Source organism: Sphaeramia orbicularis, chromosome 9, assembly GCF_902148855.1.
Source record: "Sphaeramia orbicularis chromosome 9, fSphaOr1.1, whole genome shotgun sequence".
Classification (NCBI taxonomy): Eukaryota; Metazoa; Chordata; class Actinopteri; order Kurtiformes; family Apogonidae; genus Sphaeramia; species Sphaeramia orbicularis.
In genome coordinates this window covers 40,771,464-40,791,685 of record NC_043965.1, presented here as the reverse complement: position 1 = coordinate 40,791,685, position 20,222 = coordinate 40,771,464, and the positions used below count along the sequence as shown (strand labels likewise).

The 20,222-nt window shown below is 32.9% G+C and overlaps 1 protein-coding gene across 1 annotated transcript in view; it reads left to right on the top strand.

Annotated features, from left to right (window-relative positions):
* The window catches only part of zmat4a (zinc finger, matrin-type 4a), a 434,438-nt gene extending 430,196 nt beyond the window's left edge, over positions 1 to 4,242 (top strand). The window contains exon 7 of the mRNA XM_030144264.1: positions 3,777 to 4,242. Within this exon, the coding sequence (XP_030000124.1) occupies positions 3,777 to 3,804 (28 nt within the window). The 3' untranslated portion in view covers positions 3,805 to 4,242. The remainder of the gene's footprint in view (positions 1 to 3,776) is intronic.
* Positions 4,243 to 20,222: the final 15,980 nt, after the last annotated feature.

The following is a 20,222-nucleotide window of genomic DNA, read 5'->3' as shown; positions in this document are numbered from 1 at the left end:
TGACCAAAACTCCATAAGTATGCCAAACTGCAGTCAGCTCTTTACAGATTTGGTGTGATTCCCGAGACACATACACACACACACACAGAGGCCACTTGGCTTTTATAATATAGATAAGTGCGAGTTTGCAAAAGGTAAAAAGCTATTTTACCCATAAAGACCCAAACAGCCACTGGCAACCAAAACCATCTACTGATCTAAACTGTTTAATACCTGCTGATCCACTAATCCAATCAATACATGGAAATAATTGGTGTAAAATACAGTTTTACACCAGTGGGTTAGACACAGTGTCACAGACACAGTGGGTTAGGTACAGTGGGTTAGAGTTATGGATTACTGTCTTGTAATGTATGTGGAATTGACCAAAAATAGTCACTTATCCGATAAAGGTTTAAGGATACATGATCATTAACTCTTACTTGTGCATTTCTTCATTTTCTCTAGAATCTACAAGGCCACATAATACCTTTCCAGCTGTAAAGTGGGTTTACTTCTGTGTGTCTTAAGGCTTTTTCACACCTAATGTTTGTTTGCTGTGGTCGGAGTTTCCAACTCATCGACTAATTCCCCTTGATTTAGTTTCTATTCATGCTGGAAAAAATTCAAGCGAGCAAAAATGTGCCTTACGAGAGTATGCTCTTCACTTATTGCTCAAATATGTCTGGGGTGGGAGCAGGAAAGTAAATACAGACACAAGCTTTTTCCAGCTAGCTCCTACTAATACACCACTACCCTGACTGTTTCTACAATATAAGATACCACAGTTCACTTTCTCTGCTCAGCCTCGGTGTTGAAACCACATGGCGCTGCAGGTGCTGTCAAGCTCAAACATTTAGTGGTAGTAGATGAAGGTCAGATGAAGGTCAGATCGTGCTTCAATAACAAAATAAACCACAAGTCTCATGTCTCAGTGTGGCCGTTTTGGAGCGACTAGTGTGATTACTCTGTTCACACCTGCCCAAAGGAACAGCACCAAAGAGGAAAACAAACGACTATTCAATTCCGATGGAAAAACTTTGGGATCTTCACTTTGTGTAAACAGCTGGTGACCCAATTCTAGAGTAACAGGCAACAAATTATTAACAAGCATTCATTAGTGGGCAAAAGAGGCCTGTCATGTTTTCAAAAATGAAGACTGAAGCTGTGTGTGAGATCATTTAATCACTTAATTTGTGTGTTTCTTTCATCACACTGCTGCACTTTTTTGCTGTGTTTACGTCCATCATACTGAAGATTGTATAAGTCCAGAAATATACTCAACCACAAGGCACTCCATATAATTTACTGTTCACTTCTACTTCCTTATATACAGGGTGGGGAAGCAAAATTTACAATGAACATTTAGTTGTTTTTTCTCAGCAGGCACTACGTCAATTGTTTTGAAACCAAACATATATTGATGTCATAATCATACCTAACACTATTATCCATACCTTTTCACAAACTTTTGCCCATTTGAGTAATCAGGAAAGCAAACGTCAAAGAGTGTGTGATTTGCTGAATGCACTCGTCACACCAAAGGAGATTTTGCGATAAATCTGTCATTTCTGCGGTTCAGAACGGCATCGACAGTGAAGATCTTTTCATCTGAAAAGATCGTTACAATGGAGGACTTTTTCTTGAACCATGTAATAATTTTCTTGCACCTTTCCAATCTCTTTTCCTTCATAGCTGTTGTCAACAAGTGTTTTGGTGTTCTTGTGTAAGATTTTAACTTCAAATCATATTTTACTGCATTTCAAACGGTCTTGTTGTCTACCTCAAGTTTAATTGCCATTTTTCTCATGGATTTGGTTGGATCCTTTAGGATTTTGGATTTGAGAGCTTTAATAAAAGCTTTGGTACTTTTTTTGTTGCTTCCTCCACTTCCAGACTTTCTCGTAATAGTTTTGCTCATAGTCATTCTCTTCTTTCCATTATAAACAGTCTTTATGGACACTCCAACTATTTTTGAAATCTCCTTTGGTGTGACGAGTGCATTCAGCAAATCACACACTCTTTGACGTTTGCTTTCCTGATTACTCATATAGGCAAAAGTTTCTGAAAAGGTATGGATAATAGTGTTAGGTATGATTATGACATCAATATATGTTTGGTTTCAAAACAACTGACGTAGTGCCTGCTGAGAAAAAACAACTAAATGTTCATTGTAAATTTTGCTTCCCCACCCTGTATTTCCGGATACAACACTCGAACGTGTGGTGCATCCTCTGGTGTATGGTCCTACAGTGTGAGCAGTCAGGTCGCATACGAGTACAGTGTGAGAACATGAATCGTGAGCCTGACTTTACGATTGATTTGCACAGTTTGAGATGGAGCTGCGTGCAACGATCGGAATAATCACACAGTGTATGGCCGCCTTTAGCCATGCTTCTCAGTGTCACTGTTTCATTCAATTCTGCCGTAGCAGCGCAACGTAACAAACATTGGTTCCGGGCCGGGCACAGCACCATTATGTTAATTATATAAACAGGATTATTGTGTTCCAATATAAACACATGAAATTACCTTTTAACATTTATCTAAATTATTGAACAACATGAAATTATTAAAGATGATTACACAAATACAACATTTACATACAAAGTCTAGGTTTATATTGTGGCAGTAATGACAGGGGGTGGGGCTTAACAAAGGGTCAACACTATTGATGAATAAGTAAGACAAGATGCGTATATTTCTATAAATACCACTGGTCTGCAAGAAAAATGCTTCCAGAATAAAAGTAATGAAATTTTACCACATGAGAGTCACTGCTAAAGAAACGTCAAGTCAAAAATGCTGGTTGGCTGAAGTTTCCAAGATACAGGGTGGGGAAGCAAAATTTACAATGAACATTTAGTTGTTTTTTCTCAGCAGGCACTACATCAATTGTTTTGAAACCAAACATATATTGATGTCATAATCATACCTAACACTATTATCCATACCTTTTCACAAACTTTTGCCCATATGAGTAATCAGGAAAGCAAACGTCAAAGAGTGTGTGATTTGCTGAATGCACTCGTCACACCAAAGGAGATTTCAAAAATAGTTGGAGTGTCCATAAAGACTGTTTATAATGGAAAGAAGAGAATGACTATGAGCAAAACTATTACGAGAAAGTCTGGAAGATACTATTAAAGAAGAATGGGAGAAGTTGTCAATATTTGAGGAACATTTGCACAAGTTTCAGGAAGCGTGTGAAGGCAGTTATTGAAAAAGAAGGAGGACACATAGAATAAAAACATTTTCTATTATGTCAATTTTCTTGTGGCAAATAAATTCTCATGACTTTCAATAAACTAATTGGTCATACACTGTCTTTCAATCCCTGCCTCAAAATATTGTAAATTTTGCTTCCCCACCCTGTACAGCGTTGGGTCAAAATGTGAAATTCAAGAATTAACGAGAGAATGGGTTTGACTCAAAAGGAATATTTGTCTCAGAGCTACAAGATCTACTTCAAAACACTGTCTGCACATTAGAATACATTCACTTTACAGGTTCTGTTTAGTGGAAGATTTATAAAACTATTATATAAATGTACATAAACCAATATATATGTGTAATAACACTTAATCATATACTTTGAAAACATCAGCAAACCGGCACTTTTGTCATTTATTTTCCAATTAATCTTATTAAAATACATAACATTTAGCACATTTAATGTCTGAAGCAAATCATTTCTAAAAAAAACTGTAGACCAGTGTAATGAATGTTTTGCAGTGTATCATTGATATGTAATCCTGACTGTTTGTTCTCTCTTGTCCATCTTCTTCTTCCAACAGTCTGAAGAATCAGATATGTGTCCAGTGAGCGTGGGACGAGAATAAAAACCAACTATTGGATTGATGTCAGACAAGCTGTGGTCAGCTTGCCCTGCTTTTTCTGCCTCTGCCCTGCTTTCGCTCTCCTCCACATCATTTCTTATTCTCTCTCTCTCTCTCTCTCTCTCTCTTTCTCTGTCTCTCTTTTGTTGTTCACTGTCTGTTGTGGCCGCCCTGACTCAAAGAGAAAATAAGGAGTTTTATATATAAATATATAAAATCCTCTCTCACTGCATCAACTCTCACTTACATTACAGTTTAGACAGGTTCTCTGCATTGCTGGCCACTCCTAAATCATTTACCTCTGACATTCCACAGCAGCTGTGTACTGTGTTTTTACCCACTGACAGTCTGAGAGCATTAACCGTGGATCTGATACACGACAGCCTTTCTTAAAATGCATGGACTAAATTATTTCTTTACTTTCCACATGATGCTTAGTGCGAGACTGTGCTGTCAGTGGAACTTTGACTTGAGAATATGAGGGTTGTTTTTGATTCCTTTTGTTTGCTTTTATTTGAATGAAACAGATCTTATTTATTTAAAAGTGATGGATGAAATGTTTTAGTTATTTAGCATTTTTTGCCTTTAACTCTGTATAAACCATTTTCCATTGCCCTGAAATACGGTACACACAATGTAACCCAACAGTAATGCTTCAAGTGGAGCTAAATCCCCTGGTGGTTTAAAGGGGTTGATGGCAATAATGATACCCATTGGATTTCCTCTCTATATTGTAAAGGTATACTCTTCTACTGACTGTTTGAACAGTAAATAACTTTATTTATTGTTCAGGTAGTGCTTTAAGGAGGCCAGCTGAATTAATGAGATATATCTGCATCTACACAGGAAAACAGGGTTTTTTTTAGGCACAATTCTGGTTTATTACTAGTTTGAGCTTACATTTCATTAGTTCATACTGGGTCATTCCATGGCAATTCAACCAATGGTCCCCACAAGACCCCGTTTAGAAAATTCTGAAAAAAATCACACTTGTTCACCTACCAGATAAACAAACACATCCAAAATTTTAATGTCATATCTGTAATAGTTTGGGACAAGGGTGTCAAACTCATGTTAGTTCCCAAATATGACCTGTAGTGGGCCGGATCATTAAAATAATAACATAATAATACACAAATAATATCAATTCCAAAATTTGTGTGTCTAATTTCTATGTTTTAGAGTGAAAAAAGTAAGATTATATTATTAAAATTTTTACATCTACAAACTATCCTTTAAAAAAAATGCAGAAAAACATGAACAAACCGTGACCAAAATGAAATTTATTAAGAAAAAAAGTGTAATTTTAACAGTTTATGCCATTATTTGGCTTCAGCTTCTCATTTTTACATGTTCATTACAACATACAGATCACAGTGGATCTACAAATACACAAAACATGTAATAACAGACAGAATATTGTTATAATTACTCTTAAATCTCTTAAGACATTTCAGGTTGTTCATATTTGTTGAGGTTTTTCACATTTTTTATAAAAAGCTAATCTGTAAATGTTAACATTTTTGTGTAATTTTACTTTTTTTTTTACACTAAAACAAAAAGAAAAATATGTGGTTTTTGTTATTTATAGTTTGTTATGATAGTATTTTACTGGTCTGACCACTTTAGATGGAATTGAACTAAATTTATTTTGACATGCTTGATTGTTAATGTCTTCAGTGTAATTTTTGTATTTCAGTAATTCATCCCACGGGCCGGATTGGACTCTTTAGTTTGCCGGTTTTGGCCCCCGGGCCGCATGTTTGACACCCCTGGTTTAAGAGATACAGCCCTCTGAAAAAAAAAAAAAAAAAAAAAAATTATATATATATATATATATATATATATATATATATATATATATATATTTTTTTTTTTTTTAATTTTGGAAATTTGCTCTTTGGCCATCTTTGAGGAGTTATATCTCCTTAGGTATTCAAGCCACACTGCTGAAACTTACTGTCTGGGCTGAAATCCTCCTGAAAAGACCATATTTTGCATCAAAATAATTGTAGGTGCCTTCATGTTTGGTCCATAAGGCCTTGAAATCAGGCAAAAAGGCTAATTCTTCCAAATGTCCTCTCTCTTCAGGCTTGCACCGTGCCAAAATGGATGAATGTAGAGACCAGATTTTTTTTGCATGGATTCTTATGGTCAAGATGCAACAATATACTGCAAAAAGACTACATTTCAATGAAAAGTGTTGCTGTGAGGCAATGAATAAAATGGGTCGGTTTCAATTTTTTCACAAAAATACTCTTTATCTGAGCACCCAAATTACCATGTGGCCAGTTAATGAAAATTTTGAAATTTTTACCATGTCTTCATACATGTTTCAAGATGTTGTGCACAAAATTTTAGCTTTGGAATAGAACTGGTTCTATTTTTAATTTTTTTTTTTTTTTTTTTTTTTTTTAACTGCATGGGTATATTTTCTTCAAATTGTATACAAACGTAGGTGTAAATGGTATTTTTAACAGTATAATTGTGATAACGTTAGTACAAACACAGAATCCAAATGCAGAACTCAGACAACAAAAATTAGTTCCAAAAGATTTATTATTCACACACAGGTGAAAAAATATTATGAGTGACAGAATCTTGAGGATAATGGTTGGAGATTTCCTCCTCTGATTCGTCCTCCGGATCGAGTGCAGCAGCCCGTCTCCCCGAGCGGTGTTAGGAGTATTTTCCCCGACTGGGGAAAAGCAAAGGGAGGTCAGGGACGGAAACAGGTCATACACAGGCAGGCTAACGATCGGGCAACAGGACATAAGGACAAGGCAAACTCACGTACCGGTAGTCAGGGCGAGAAGGTCAAAACCAGATCAGATGAGGCAGACAAAAACCGACAGGGATCAGGCAGAAGACGAGAAACTGAGGAATCCAAAACAGGTCAAAAAACAGGCAGGCAAACGAACAAACGAGGTCAAGAACGCTGGTCTGAACTACTGGAGTTACAAACTGGCGATTGACCAAAGGAAAAGACAGGGTTTAAATACACAAAAGGGAGGGAAGACAACTAGACACAGGTGGAGCAAATCAGGGCGGAGACAGGTAATCAGGACAGAGGTCAGGATGAACGGGGAACAGGAAGTAAAGACGACAGACAAGACACATGAGGGAAAACTTAACAAAATAAAACAGGAAATGACAAACAAAACATAAAAGACAGACAAAACCAGACTAGCGTCTGGCAGCAGGTATGACAATAATGGCACTGATTACTGCACAAGTTATGATAATACTGGAGATATTTGAACTAGAGTGTGGAACTGCATGATGGTTCAGACAGAATAATTGTAGATTTCCCAGAACTGGCTCAGGTTGATGCCTGTATTAGAGACTTCTCGGAAACTGGATGGAGCTGGTCAGTTGACCCAGTTTCACCAGGGTCAATGACAGAAATGGAGCTAAGGCCTCATGGACCAAACATGAAGGCACCTACAATTATTTTGATGCAAAATATGGTCTTTTCAGGAGGATTTCACTCCAGACAGTAAGTTTCAGCAGTGTGGCTTGAATACCTATGGAGATATAGCTCCTCAAAGTTGGCCGAAAAGCAAATTTGCAAAATTAAAAAAAAAACAAAAAAAAAACATTAATTTTCAAAGGGCTGTATCTCCTAAACTATTACAGATATGACGTTAGAATTTTGGATGTGTTTGAATGTGATGGGCACTTTCTGAAATCTAGTTGATTTGGGATGGAATGACCCTACTCATACACAAATGGACAAAAGTATTGGGACACGTTGAATTCAGGTGTTTCTTTTCAAACGGGGGTCTGAGATACAAAACAACAATGACAAATGATAAATTGTTATCTTTGCTTCCAAAATGCCTCAGAGATGGTTTTTTACTTAATTTCTCTCAACATTGATTTTTTTCTTTTTGTGTCCATGACTATAATTTTAAATGTTCTGCCTCTAAATTTCTCAAATATTTTTCCTGCTCTGACTGTAAATAATAATTGTCTTCCACATCCAACCATCTACTTTCTTCAAATCTCCCTTAGGAAGAAAAATCTCCCATTTAACTTTAAGGAAATATTGATGTTCATAAACTATACGGACAAAAATATTGGGACACATCATGGCTACACCTGTAAGATGTCCTATTCATGTTGATTTGACATATAAACATCAATATTAATAATCAATATGACATTTATCCCAGTATAAAACTATATTATGACATTTGTCTTTATTGTTTTGTATCCCAGACCCCTGTTAGAAAAGAAACACCTGAATTCAACATGTCCCAATACTTTTGTCCATTTGTGTATGAGTTTGGCAATTATGCTATGAAGCTAACGAAATGTAGTTTTACTCATCATATGACACATCTTAAGGTAATTGCTGAGATCTGGGAACAAGGTGATAGTTAAAAAGAAGTGCAAACAAAGCTTAAACAACCCCAAATTTATGCACGAACCTATCCAACGTGTAAAAATCCATGACGTTTTACAGAACAGTATGCTAATTCTGCTTTATACTTGTAGACTTTAACTGTGGAGTAAGTTTTTATTTTACAAAATGAGCCGCGGCAATATAAGAATAGATATCCGAAATTAAAAGAATCTCACAGAAAGGCCCCTGAAAACTAAACATGACTCACGAAAATACACTCAAACTCAAGATAACTTTCAAATAGTGCTGCATTGTGAAGCTTTGCCACTGTGTCTAAAAGCAGAATTTGAGAGAAACCCACAGATATTTCAGCGACTCTCATTTACATTTGAGAATAAATCTGGAGGCAGATACAGTTTCACGCTTCTGCTTGAAAAATCCCCTCCGTATGATTAATCAGTTTTCCTAACAGTCGCCTTTTCTGATCACCAAAGCCATGGATCAACTTAATGTTCGTGCCCTTTTCCATATTTCTCTTCATTCTACCAACACTCAATTCTACGTTTCAGCCTCCTGTATAATGTCATTTACATAACAGTGCACCTTTGGTATTTTTACCAGGGATGCACAAAAAGCCAACAAATATGACCAAATTAAGCAATAACAAGAACAAAACATGTAGAAAAATGAACAAAAATTTGAGAAACATGAACAAAATTAACAGAAATAATAAAAAAAAGTAGAAAAAGCCAACACATATGACCAAAGTAAGCAATAAAAAGAACAAAACATTACAAAAATGAACAAAAATTTGAGAAATATCAACAAAATTAACAGAAATAATTTTTTAAAAAGTAGAAAAAGCCAACCAATATGACCAAATTAAGGAATAACAAGAACAAAACATGTACAAAAACAAACAAGAATTTGAGAAATATCAACAAAATTAACAGAAATAATTTTTTAAAAAGTAGAAAAAGCCAACAAATTTGACCAAATAAAGCAATAACAAGAACAAAATGTACAAAAACGAACAAAAATTTGAGAAACATGAACAAAATTAACAGAAATAATTTAAAAAAAGTAGAAAAAGCCAACAAATATGACCAAATTAAGCATTAACAAGAACAAAACATACAAAAACGAACAAAACTTTGAGAGACATGAACAAAATTAACAGAAATAATTTAAAAAAAGTAGAAAAAGCCAACAAATATGACCAAATTAAGCAACAAGAACAAAATGTACAAAAATGAACAAAAATTTGAGAAACATGACCAAAATGAACAGAAATAATAAAAAAAGTAGAAAAAGCCAACAAATATGACCAAATTAAGCAATAACAAGAATAAAACGTACAAAAACGAACAAAAATTTGAGAAACATGAACAAAATTAACAGAAATAATTTTAAAAAAGTAGAAAAAGCCAACAAATATGACCAAATTAAGCAATAACAAGAACAAAACATACAAAAATGAACAAACAGTCGCCTTTTCTGATCACCGAAGCCATGGATCAACTTAACGTCTGTGCCCTTTTCCATATTTCTCTTCATTCTACCAACACTCAATTCTACGTTTCAGCCTCCTGTATAATGTCATTTACATAACAGTGCACCTTTGGTATTTTTACCAGGGATGCACAAAAAGCCAACAAATATGACCAAATTAAGCAATAACAAGAACAAAACATGTAGAAAAATGAACAAAAATTTGAGAAACATGAACAAAATTAACAGAAATAATAAAAAAAGTAGAAAAAGCCAACACATATGACCAAAGTAAGCAATAAAAAGAACAAAACATTACAAAAATGAACAAAAATTTGAGAAATATCAACAAAATTAACAGAAATAATTTTTTAAAAAGTAGAAAAAGCCAACCAATATGACCAAATTAAGGAATAACAAGAACAAAACATGTACAAAAACAAACAAGAATTTGAGAAATATCAACAAAATTAACAGAAATAATTTTTTAAAAAGTAGAAAAAGCCAACAAATTTGACCAAATAAAGCAATAACAAGAACAAAATGTACAAAAACGAACAAAAATTTGAGAAACATGAACAAAATTAACAGAAATAATTTTAAAAAAGTAGAAAAAGCCAACAAATATGACCAAATTAAGCATTAACAAGAACAAAACATACAAAAACGAACAAAACTTTGAGAGACATGAACAAAATTAACAGAAATAATTTTAAAAAAAGTAGAAAAAGCCAACAAATATGACCAAATTAAGCAACAAGAACAAAATGTACAAAAATGAACAAAAATTTGAGAAACATGACCAAAATGAACAGAAATAATAAAAAAAGTAGAAAAAGCCAACAAATATGACCAAATTGAGCAATAACAAGAACAAAACATACAAAAATGAACAAACAGTCGCCTTTTCTGATCACCGAAGCCATGGATCAACTTAATGTTCGTGCCCTTTTCCATATTTCTCTTCATTCTACCAACACTCAATTCTACGTTTCAGCCTCCTGTATAATGTCATTTACATAACAGTGCACCTTTGGTATTTTTACCAGGGATGCACAAAAAGCCAACAAATATGACCAAATTAAGCAATAACAAGAACAAAACATGTAGAAAAATGAACAAAAATTTGAGAAACATGAACAAAATTAACAGAAATAATAAAAAAAGTAGAAAAAGCCAACACATATGACCAAAGTAAGCAATAAAAAGAACAAAACATTACAAAAATGAACAAAAATTTGAGAAATATCAACAAAATTAACAGAAATAATTTTTTAAAAAGTAGAAAAAGCCAACCAATATGACCAAATTAAGGAATAACAAGAACAAAACATGTACAAAAACAAACAAGAATTTGAGAAACATGAACAAAATTACCAGAAATATTTTTTTAAAAAGTAGAAAAAGCCAACAAATTTGACCAAATAAAGCAATAACAAGAACAAAATGTACAAAAACGAACAAAAATTTGAGAAACATGAACAAAATTAACAGAAATAATTTAAAAAAAGTAGAAAAAGCCAACAAATATGACCAAATTAAGCATTAACAAGAACAAAACATACAAAAACGAACAAAACTTTGAGAGACATGAACAAAATTAACAGAAATAATTTTTTAAAAAAAGTAGAAAAAGCCAACAAATATGACCAAATTAAGCAACAAGAATAAAATGTACAAAAATGAACAAAAATTTGAGAAACATGACCAAAATTAACAGAAATAATAAAAAAAGTAGAAAAAGCCAACAAATATGACCAAATTAAGCAATAACAAGAATAAAACGTACAAAAACGAACAAAAATTTGAGAAACATGAACAAAATTAACAGAAATAATTTTTAAAAAGTAGAAAAAGCCAACAAATATGACCAAATTAAGCAATAACAAGAACAAAACATACAAAAATGAACAAACAGTCGCCTTTTCTGATCACCGAAGCCATGGATCAACTTAATGTTCGTGCCCTTTTCCATATTTCTCTTCATTCTACCAACACTCAATTCTACGTTTCAGCCTCCTGTATAATGTCATTTACATAACAGTGCACCTTTGGTATTTTTACCAGGGATGCACAAAAAGCCAACAATATGACCAAATTAAGCAATAACAAGAACAAAACATGTAGAAAAATGAACAAAAATTTGAGAAACATGAACAAAATTAACAGAAATAATAAAAAAAGTAGAAAAGCCAACAAATATGACCAAATTGAGCAATAAAAAGAACAAAACATTACAAAAATGAACAAAAATTTGAGAAATATCAACAAAATTAACAGAAATAATTTTTTAAAAAGTAGAAAAAGCCAACCAATATGACCAAATTAAGGAATAACAAGAACAAAACATGTACAAAAACAAACAAGAATTTGAGAAACATGAACAAAATTACCAGAAATATTTTTTTAAAAAGTAGAAAAAGCCAACAAATTTGACCAAATAAAGCAATAACAAGAACAAAATGTACAAAAACGAACAAAAATTTGAGAAACATGAACAAAATTAACAGAAATAATTTAAAAAAAGTAGAAAAAGCCAACAAATATGACCAAATTAAGCATTAACAAGAACAAAACATACAAAAACGAACAAAACTTTGAGAGACATGAACAAAATTAACAGAAATAATTTTTAAAAAAAAAGTAGAAAAAGCCAACAAATATGACCAAATTAAGCAACAAGAATAAAATGTACAAAAATGAACAAAAATTTGAGAAACATGAACAAAATTAACAGAAATAATTTTTAAAAAGTAGAAAAAGCCAACAAATATGACCAAATTAAGCAATAACAAGAACAAAACATACAAAAATGAACAAACAGTCGCCTTTTCTGATCACCGAAGCCATGGATCAACTTAACGTCTGTGCCCTTTTCCATATTTCTCTTCATTCTACCAACACTCAATTCTACGTTTCAGCCTCCTGTATAATGTCATTTACGTAACAGTGCACCTTTGGTATTTTTACCAGGGATGCCTGTAGGTGTCGATTCATTCACCTACTTGAATGAATCATCGCCTCACATTCAGGGGCTCGGACCCACTTTAGACCTCATTACGTACATGGGATTAGTCAGTGCAGGTACACTGTAAATGAATGCAAATCATTCATCATGTCCCAGTAGTAAAATAATTACTTGAGCAGAACTGTGTATCTTTCATCATGTGCACAGATCACAGCAATTTCAGTATTTAAGAAAAAGTGCGATAAGGCTACAACCTCAATAATAAAAGAAACCAAAAAGATCATCAGGACTCTGAACGTTTTACATTGATTTCTCCATCTTCGAACAGATATTCTAAGGCAGGGGTGTCAAACTCATTTTAGTACAAGGGCCACATTCAGACCAGTATGATCTCAACTGGGTCAGACCAGTAAAATAATAATATGATAATATATAACTAATGATGACTCCAAAGTTTTCTGTGTTTTTGAGTGAAAAAAGTAAAATTACACCATGAAAATATTTACATCTACAAACGACCTGAAATTTCTTAGAAAAAGAAAGAAAAAGTGCATTTAGAACAATATTGTGTCTCCCTCTATCATTTACACATTTGAATTATGACTTGAATTTGAAAAACATGAACACAATTAACAGGAAAACAATAAATATGAACAAAATAAAGAATAAGAAGAACAAAACATGCACAAAAATGAACAAAAATTTGAGAAACATGAACAAAATGAACAGAAATGATAATTTTTAAAAAGTACAAAAAGCCAACAAATATGACCAAATTCAAAAATAACAAGAACAAAACATTCACAAAAACGAACAAAAATTTGAGAAACATGAACAAAATGAACAGAAATAAACCAAAAAAGTACAAAAAACAACAAATATGACCAAGTTAAACAATAACAAGAAAAAAACATGCACAAAAATGAACAAAAATTTGAGAAACGATCAAAATAAACAGAAATAAATAAAACAAAAAAACAAATAAAAAAAACCCCAAACAACAAAAATGGCCAAATTAAGAAATAACTTAAACAAAACATGTACAAAAATGAACAAAAATTTGAGAAACATGAAAAAAATGAACAAATAAACAAAAAAAGTATAAAAAGCCAACAAATATGATCAAATTAGAACAAAACATGCAAAACTATACAAATAGTACGTATATATATATACATATATATATATATGTATATATAAATATATATATATATACAAAAATAAACAAAAAATAAATAAATTTTGACAAACACTAATAAAATGATGGTAAAATTGCATTTTGACATTCCAGAATATTTTGTGAATTCAAACATTGTCATATAACTTATAACAGATAAATATTTGTAGTTGTCATTATTTATAGATTATGATAGTACAGTATGTTACTGGTTTGACCAACTAGAGATCATACTGGTCTGAATATGGAACCTGAACTAAAACCATTTTAACATCCTTAATTGTTAATGTAGTCAACGTAATTTTTGCATTTGATAAATTCTCCCCACAGGCCAGATTGGACCCTTTTTGGCCCACGGACCATATGTTTGACCCCTGTATTCTAAGGCAAGATTTATCCACTTACGTTTTTCTTTTTCCTTTTTCTTTTTTTTTTTTTTTACTGTGTAAATGCAGCTTGTATGTGGTCGGTGTTCTAGATAATGCTGAAATATCTCCTCTGGTTTAGATGCTTTCATTTGAGTATGGTCTTCATCTCAGGGAGGTGTTACAGGTTAGGGAAATTCAACACTGCATTTGGGAGTCGAACATTAACATGTACTGAATCCATTCCACTCTAGAGCCTCGTAGAATGTGTTGATAGCTAAGATTCAACAGGCTGAACTCTAAATGTAATGGTTTCACTAAAGAATATTGATATTGTGGAGTGTTTTAACAAAGGTATATATATATATATATATATATTATGGAAAAGCCTATGTAGCATTCTTTTTTCTTACATGTCAAGAAATGAAAAATGCTGACTTTAATGCCAGTGGTGTATACATGACTACTCTAAGGACAATTCTAAATGAATATATTACTGTTGTGGATCAAATTAATTTGTTATTGCTATCTGTTTACAGTATAAGTGAGTTCTTCTACTGTCATTTTCAGTGCTGTGTCAATTACAAAGCCGTGTTTGATCCGAAACGTAGCTTTTGACTCACGCGTCGAAGCTTTTTATTCAGCAGAGGCTTCAGTGTTTAACAACAGCTGAAATCACTCCAACAAAACCAAGACTTGGACCAGAAAGGAATAAAACAGCACCATAAAGCATCGCGGACTGGAAAACGAACCGTCGCTGGCTGATGTCAGAGCCGCCAGAGACGCCCCCCCGCTCCCCCCTCCCCCGGGAGACGACGTCAACAACTGTTTCTAAAAAATGTGTGTTTTTTTTTTTTTTTTAATACCGCAGATAAGAAATGCACGTACAGTATGATTTGTTATTGCAAAGTCTTAAAAATACTACACTGAATTGCTTTGCTGAGCCTGAGTGATTGCATTTCTGCTTTGGATCAGTCATTTCTCCATCATCACAGGACCGCCCCCCCCCCCCCCCCCCCATACACCCTTTAGTCCCCTCGTGCTCTGGGTTATGTGCTCTATTGTGTCTGAGAAAAGAATAAAAGACACTTGCAACTACACAAATTCTGCAGCGTGTGTTGTTTACTTCTTATGTTGCCTCTGATTTTATTGTTAACAATCATTAGAGTAGCATTTCAAAGCTGAAATAATCACTGTAATTAGTGCTGTTAATGGGCTAAGGAACTGGAACCAGTGCTTATACCCACAACAAAGGCCACACATGTACTTACACTGTGTTCACATGGAATGTTTTGACAACTTTAATGTGTATCTGATCTGTAGCAACAGACTTTTACAGTGAAAAAATACAATAAAACACATTTAGAATATTACTGCAATTTCAATGTTTTGGGATAAATAAAGTACATTAAAAATAAAGTACATCTACATTTATCATTTATTAATATTTATTGTTATTGGGTCTAAAAAGCAAAATAAACCCAGTTTCATAGAAGCACCCCTATCTATCTATCTATCTATCTATCTATCTATCTATCTATCTATCTATCTATCTATCTATCTATCTATCTATCTATCTATCTATCTATCTATCTATCTATCTATCTATCTATATGAAGCAAGTTTGGAAGCACTTTGGGTCTATTTTAAAAATATTTACTGAGATAAAAGAGAAACTTTTTCAGAATAAACACATTTTTATATCTTTTTAATATAATTTTTATACAAAATCCGCGTGTAACACAGTAAAAAGTACCGGAAAATTACATGCTACTATTTTTTGGAATATTTCTTTATTTTCTCACAGGTACTGCCATAAAGGTGGGAATCGAACTAATTACGCAAGGCAGAGTGTTTCACAAAAATGGCTGCAGTTGCAAAATCACTTGTGATATATTTATGATTAAATGGGCAGGTTCCATACTTAACGTGAGTGGACACGATGGGTTACACACAAAACCTGGAATAAGATGATTCATGAAAAACCTGCATGTCTGGATTAGAAAAACCACTAGGATCAAATTTAACACAGTGTTTTTATATATAGCAGTGTATAAGAGCATTTTACAGACATGTTTTCCAGATCAAATGCACTGACACCTAGGTAGCTTTTCATGTCCCAACTTTGGTCCTATTTTTGGCCCCAAAATTTTATTAAAAATTCATTAATTTTGGGATGGCTCAGAGCAAGAGTATAGTTTTTTTTTTTTTTTTTTTTTTTGCATTTATCTGAGGTCATCATTAGGTACATCCTGGGGGGAAATATGTCGAAATTTATAGTTTATTATTGGGTCTAAAAAGCAAAATAAACCCAGTTTCATAGAAGCACATCTATCTATCTATCTATCTATCTATCTATCTATCTATCTATCTATCTATCTATCTATGGGTGCTTCTATGAAACTGGTCACTAAAAACAGGGCATGGGGGCTAAAAATTCAAACCAGATGTAGACTAATGTTATGAAGCAAGTTTGGAAGCACTTTGGGTCTATTTAAAAAATAAATATTTACTGAGACAAAACAGAAACTATTTTTCATAATAAACACATTTTTATATTTTTTAAATATAATTTTAATACAAAAATCCGCGTGTAACACAGTAAGAAGTACCTGAAAATTACATGCTACTATTTTTTTTTATATTTCTCTGACAGGTTCATTTTTGGAATCGAACTAAATATGCAAGGCAGAGTGTTTCACATAAATGACCGCTGTTGCAAAATCACTTGTGATTTATTTATGATTAAATGGGCAGGTTCCACACTTAACGTGAGTGGACACGATGGGTTACACACCAAACCTAGAATTAGACGATTCATGAAAAACCTGCATGTCTGGATTAGAAAAACCACTAGGATCAAATTTAACACAGTGTCTTTATATATAGCAGTGTATAAGAGCATTTTACAGACATGTTTTCCAGATCAAATGCACTGACACCTAGGTAGCTTTTCATGTCCCAACTTTGGTCCTATTTTTGGCCCCAAAATTTTATTTAAAATTCATTAATTTTGGGATGGCTCAGAGCAAGAGTATATATTTTTTTTGCATTCATCTGAGGTCATCATTAGGTACATCCTGGGGGGAAATATGTCTAAATTTATGGTTTATTATTGGGTCTAAAAAGCAAAATAAACCCAGTTTCATAGAAGCACCTCTATCTATCTATCTATCTATCTATCTATCTATCTATCTATCTATCTATCTATCTATCTATCTATCTATCTATCTATCTATCTATCTATCTATCTATCTATCTATCTATCTATCTATCTATCTATCTATCTATCTATCTATCTATCTATCCTCTAAAACCCTGGGGTCATTGTATTTTACCATGTTGTTGTAGAGACAAATTTATTTGAAGGCTCTGGAAAAAAAAAAAAATGTACAGACTAATTCAACCTCCCAGATCTGAATCACATTGAAAACACCAAAGCAACCAACCAAGAGACATGAAAACTGAAACTGAAAATCAAAGTTATTTCATCAAATATTAATTTATGAACCTGTCTCAAGTTCCAGCTCCCACATCTTACACTTACAGTGTATTTATTATTATTTATTTATATAAAAATATGTATGTGCATGTCAACCCTCAGTAGCTGGTACCACAGTTTTCATGAAGAATCTGTGTCAATCAGCGTGATATTTTTATTTTATTTTAACCTATAAAGACCCAGTGCTACCTTTATGGCAGTTCCCCAGTAAATTTTCCTCTGGATTTAATCTTTCTTAAATGATTCATCATCATTAATTTAAATTTATTCTCTGTATTTTACGTTTTTTCAGAGAAAATCAGGTATTTTACTATAATTTACTAATCATGTAGATTTTCATAAAGGGTCAGATTAAAGTTGAAGGCTACTATGTTAATAATAATTAAAAAAAAAAAAAAATTGACAAAAAGTAACTTTTTTTTTTTTTTTTTTACCAGTTGCATGATCTTTAAAATTCTGCCCACCAACTAAAATTTGCACATTTTAAACAAAAGAAAATTACAAGACTAGCATCTGTCTCCCTAGTGTGCCTAAAACGCACTATTTCTTCCATTATAACCACTGTTTTTGATCCGAAAGCCATTAACGCATAAATCATACTTTTACTGATGTCTGGGCTTCATTTGAGAGGTGAGGGTCTAAATTAATTTATTAACGTTGTTAGTTTTGCTGTTAATCATTGACATATGCCAGGCTGCAAAAATCAAATAATATGTAATCCAATTTTTATGTAGTATTTTGGGAAAAAGAAAACAAAACATATTTTGTGTTTTTTGCATCAAAAAAATGTAGTGACATCATGATGAAAAGAGATTGTTTAAATGGTAAAAAAAAAAAAAAAAAGTAAAATGAATGATTATTTAATATGTATGATTAGGGCTGACCTTGATTTACAAAAATAAAATCAAATTAGAGCAGAAAAATTATTCAGTATATAATATTTGATAGTTTGATTTATAAGTGTGCATTTTTTGGCACACTTGGTGACAGATGCTAGTATTTTTGAACATTTGACCTAGTGCCAAAAATAATAATGCAAATTAACCAGTGTTGGAGTTAATCATTGACATATGCCAGGATGAAAAAATCTAATAATACGTGATCCACTTTTTATGTAGTATATTGAAAAAAATAATTTTGTGTGTTTTTTGCATCCAAAAAACTGGTTTGTTTACATTACAAACATGGCATTTAAAGGGTTAAAAAATGTGACAGTTATTGAGTATTTGGTATTTTTATTTATGGCTCAAGTTGATGAAATAAAAAAAGTGTAAAAGAATTAAAAACAAACTGTATGATTTTTTTTTTTTTTACATTATTCCACAAGTGTGTATAATAATAATAATAATAATAATAATAATAATAATAATAATAATAATAATAATAATAATAAACATGAAAAGGCCAATAAACCTTGTAAAACAGACACATTAACCTAAATAAACATTAACACAAACCCCCTCTTGAACCCCTGCACATAAAATAGAACATAATGAGTAAAATGTCCAGTACCCACAATGCAATGCAGCAGACTGGCACTAATCATCACTCTGTAGAGTTGAATTTTACACTGCATCTGTGCAGAACTTTACACTGACTTTTAATTCTACTGTTAGAGCTGGTTTACTCTCCATAGAGCTTAAAAACATACTCTATCTAGGTTAAAATAGTTTGCCTCTGATATACTGACACTGCACTTTTTACAGTGTAGTTAATACTGCAAAAAAAAAAAAAATCCACATTTAATAAAAAAAAAAATAATTTGATCTTTGCACTTTTATAGTACCTTAGCTATGAATGTCATTATTATTCATCTAATTACTGCCATGTGTGCTTTTCCATCTGTAACATATCAACTGTGTGTTTCCTGTGAAGCCCCTCGCATTACATTCTCCAGTGAAAAGTTCCAGAAGGGCTGCACTTTGAGTTTCCTGACCCATGAAGATAGATTATTCTAATTAAGCTATGCAGACAACAGAGGCCCATCATGAAGCAAGACTCATTAATTCACTCTTTTACAATTTGAATAATAGAATGTAAATGGGAACGGGTCCCAAATTGGTTTCTGCATGAAGAGGTGTGCAGGAAAAGTCACACACTTCCTGAGGTACGTGCGCTCTCTGTCTCTCGGAGGCGTCATTAAAATTTCTGAACACACCGAAGGATCAGACGCATTCGGTAATTTATCAGTGACACTTTCTGAAACGGAGCTATCAATCAAAATGTAAACAGATCATAAAAAACACCGAGAGTTAGAGTGGGAAGGACATATTCACTGATTAATTATGGGAAGGGGTTTTTTTTTTCTCCCTTTTGAGATATTTTTAGATGAAAAACTTTTCAGGGCCAAGCTCTTTATACTTTTAATCCTCGTTCACGGTGTAGCTTCCCTTCCCAGCTGGCCGATTTGTATTTTTCCGCCTAGGTATGCGTTTGATCTACGGAAGTGAGGCTTCCACAGATTGAATCAGATCATCTCTAATGTTCTACCTGAGAGTGATAAGAGCCATGAAGAGGAGTTAGAGCCCGCAGGCCCCAGTGCATCTGAGC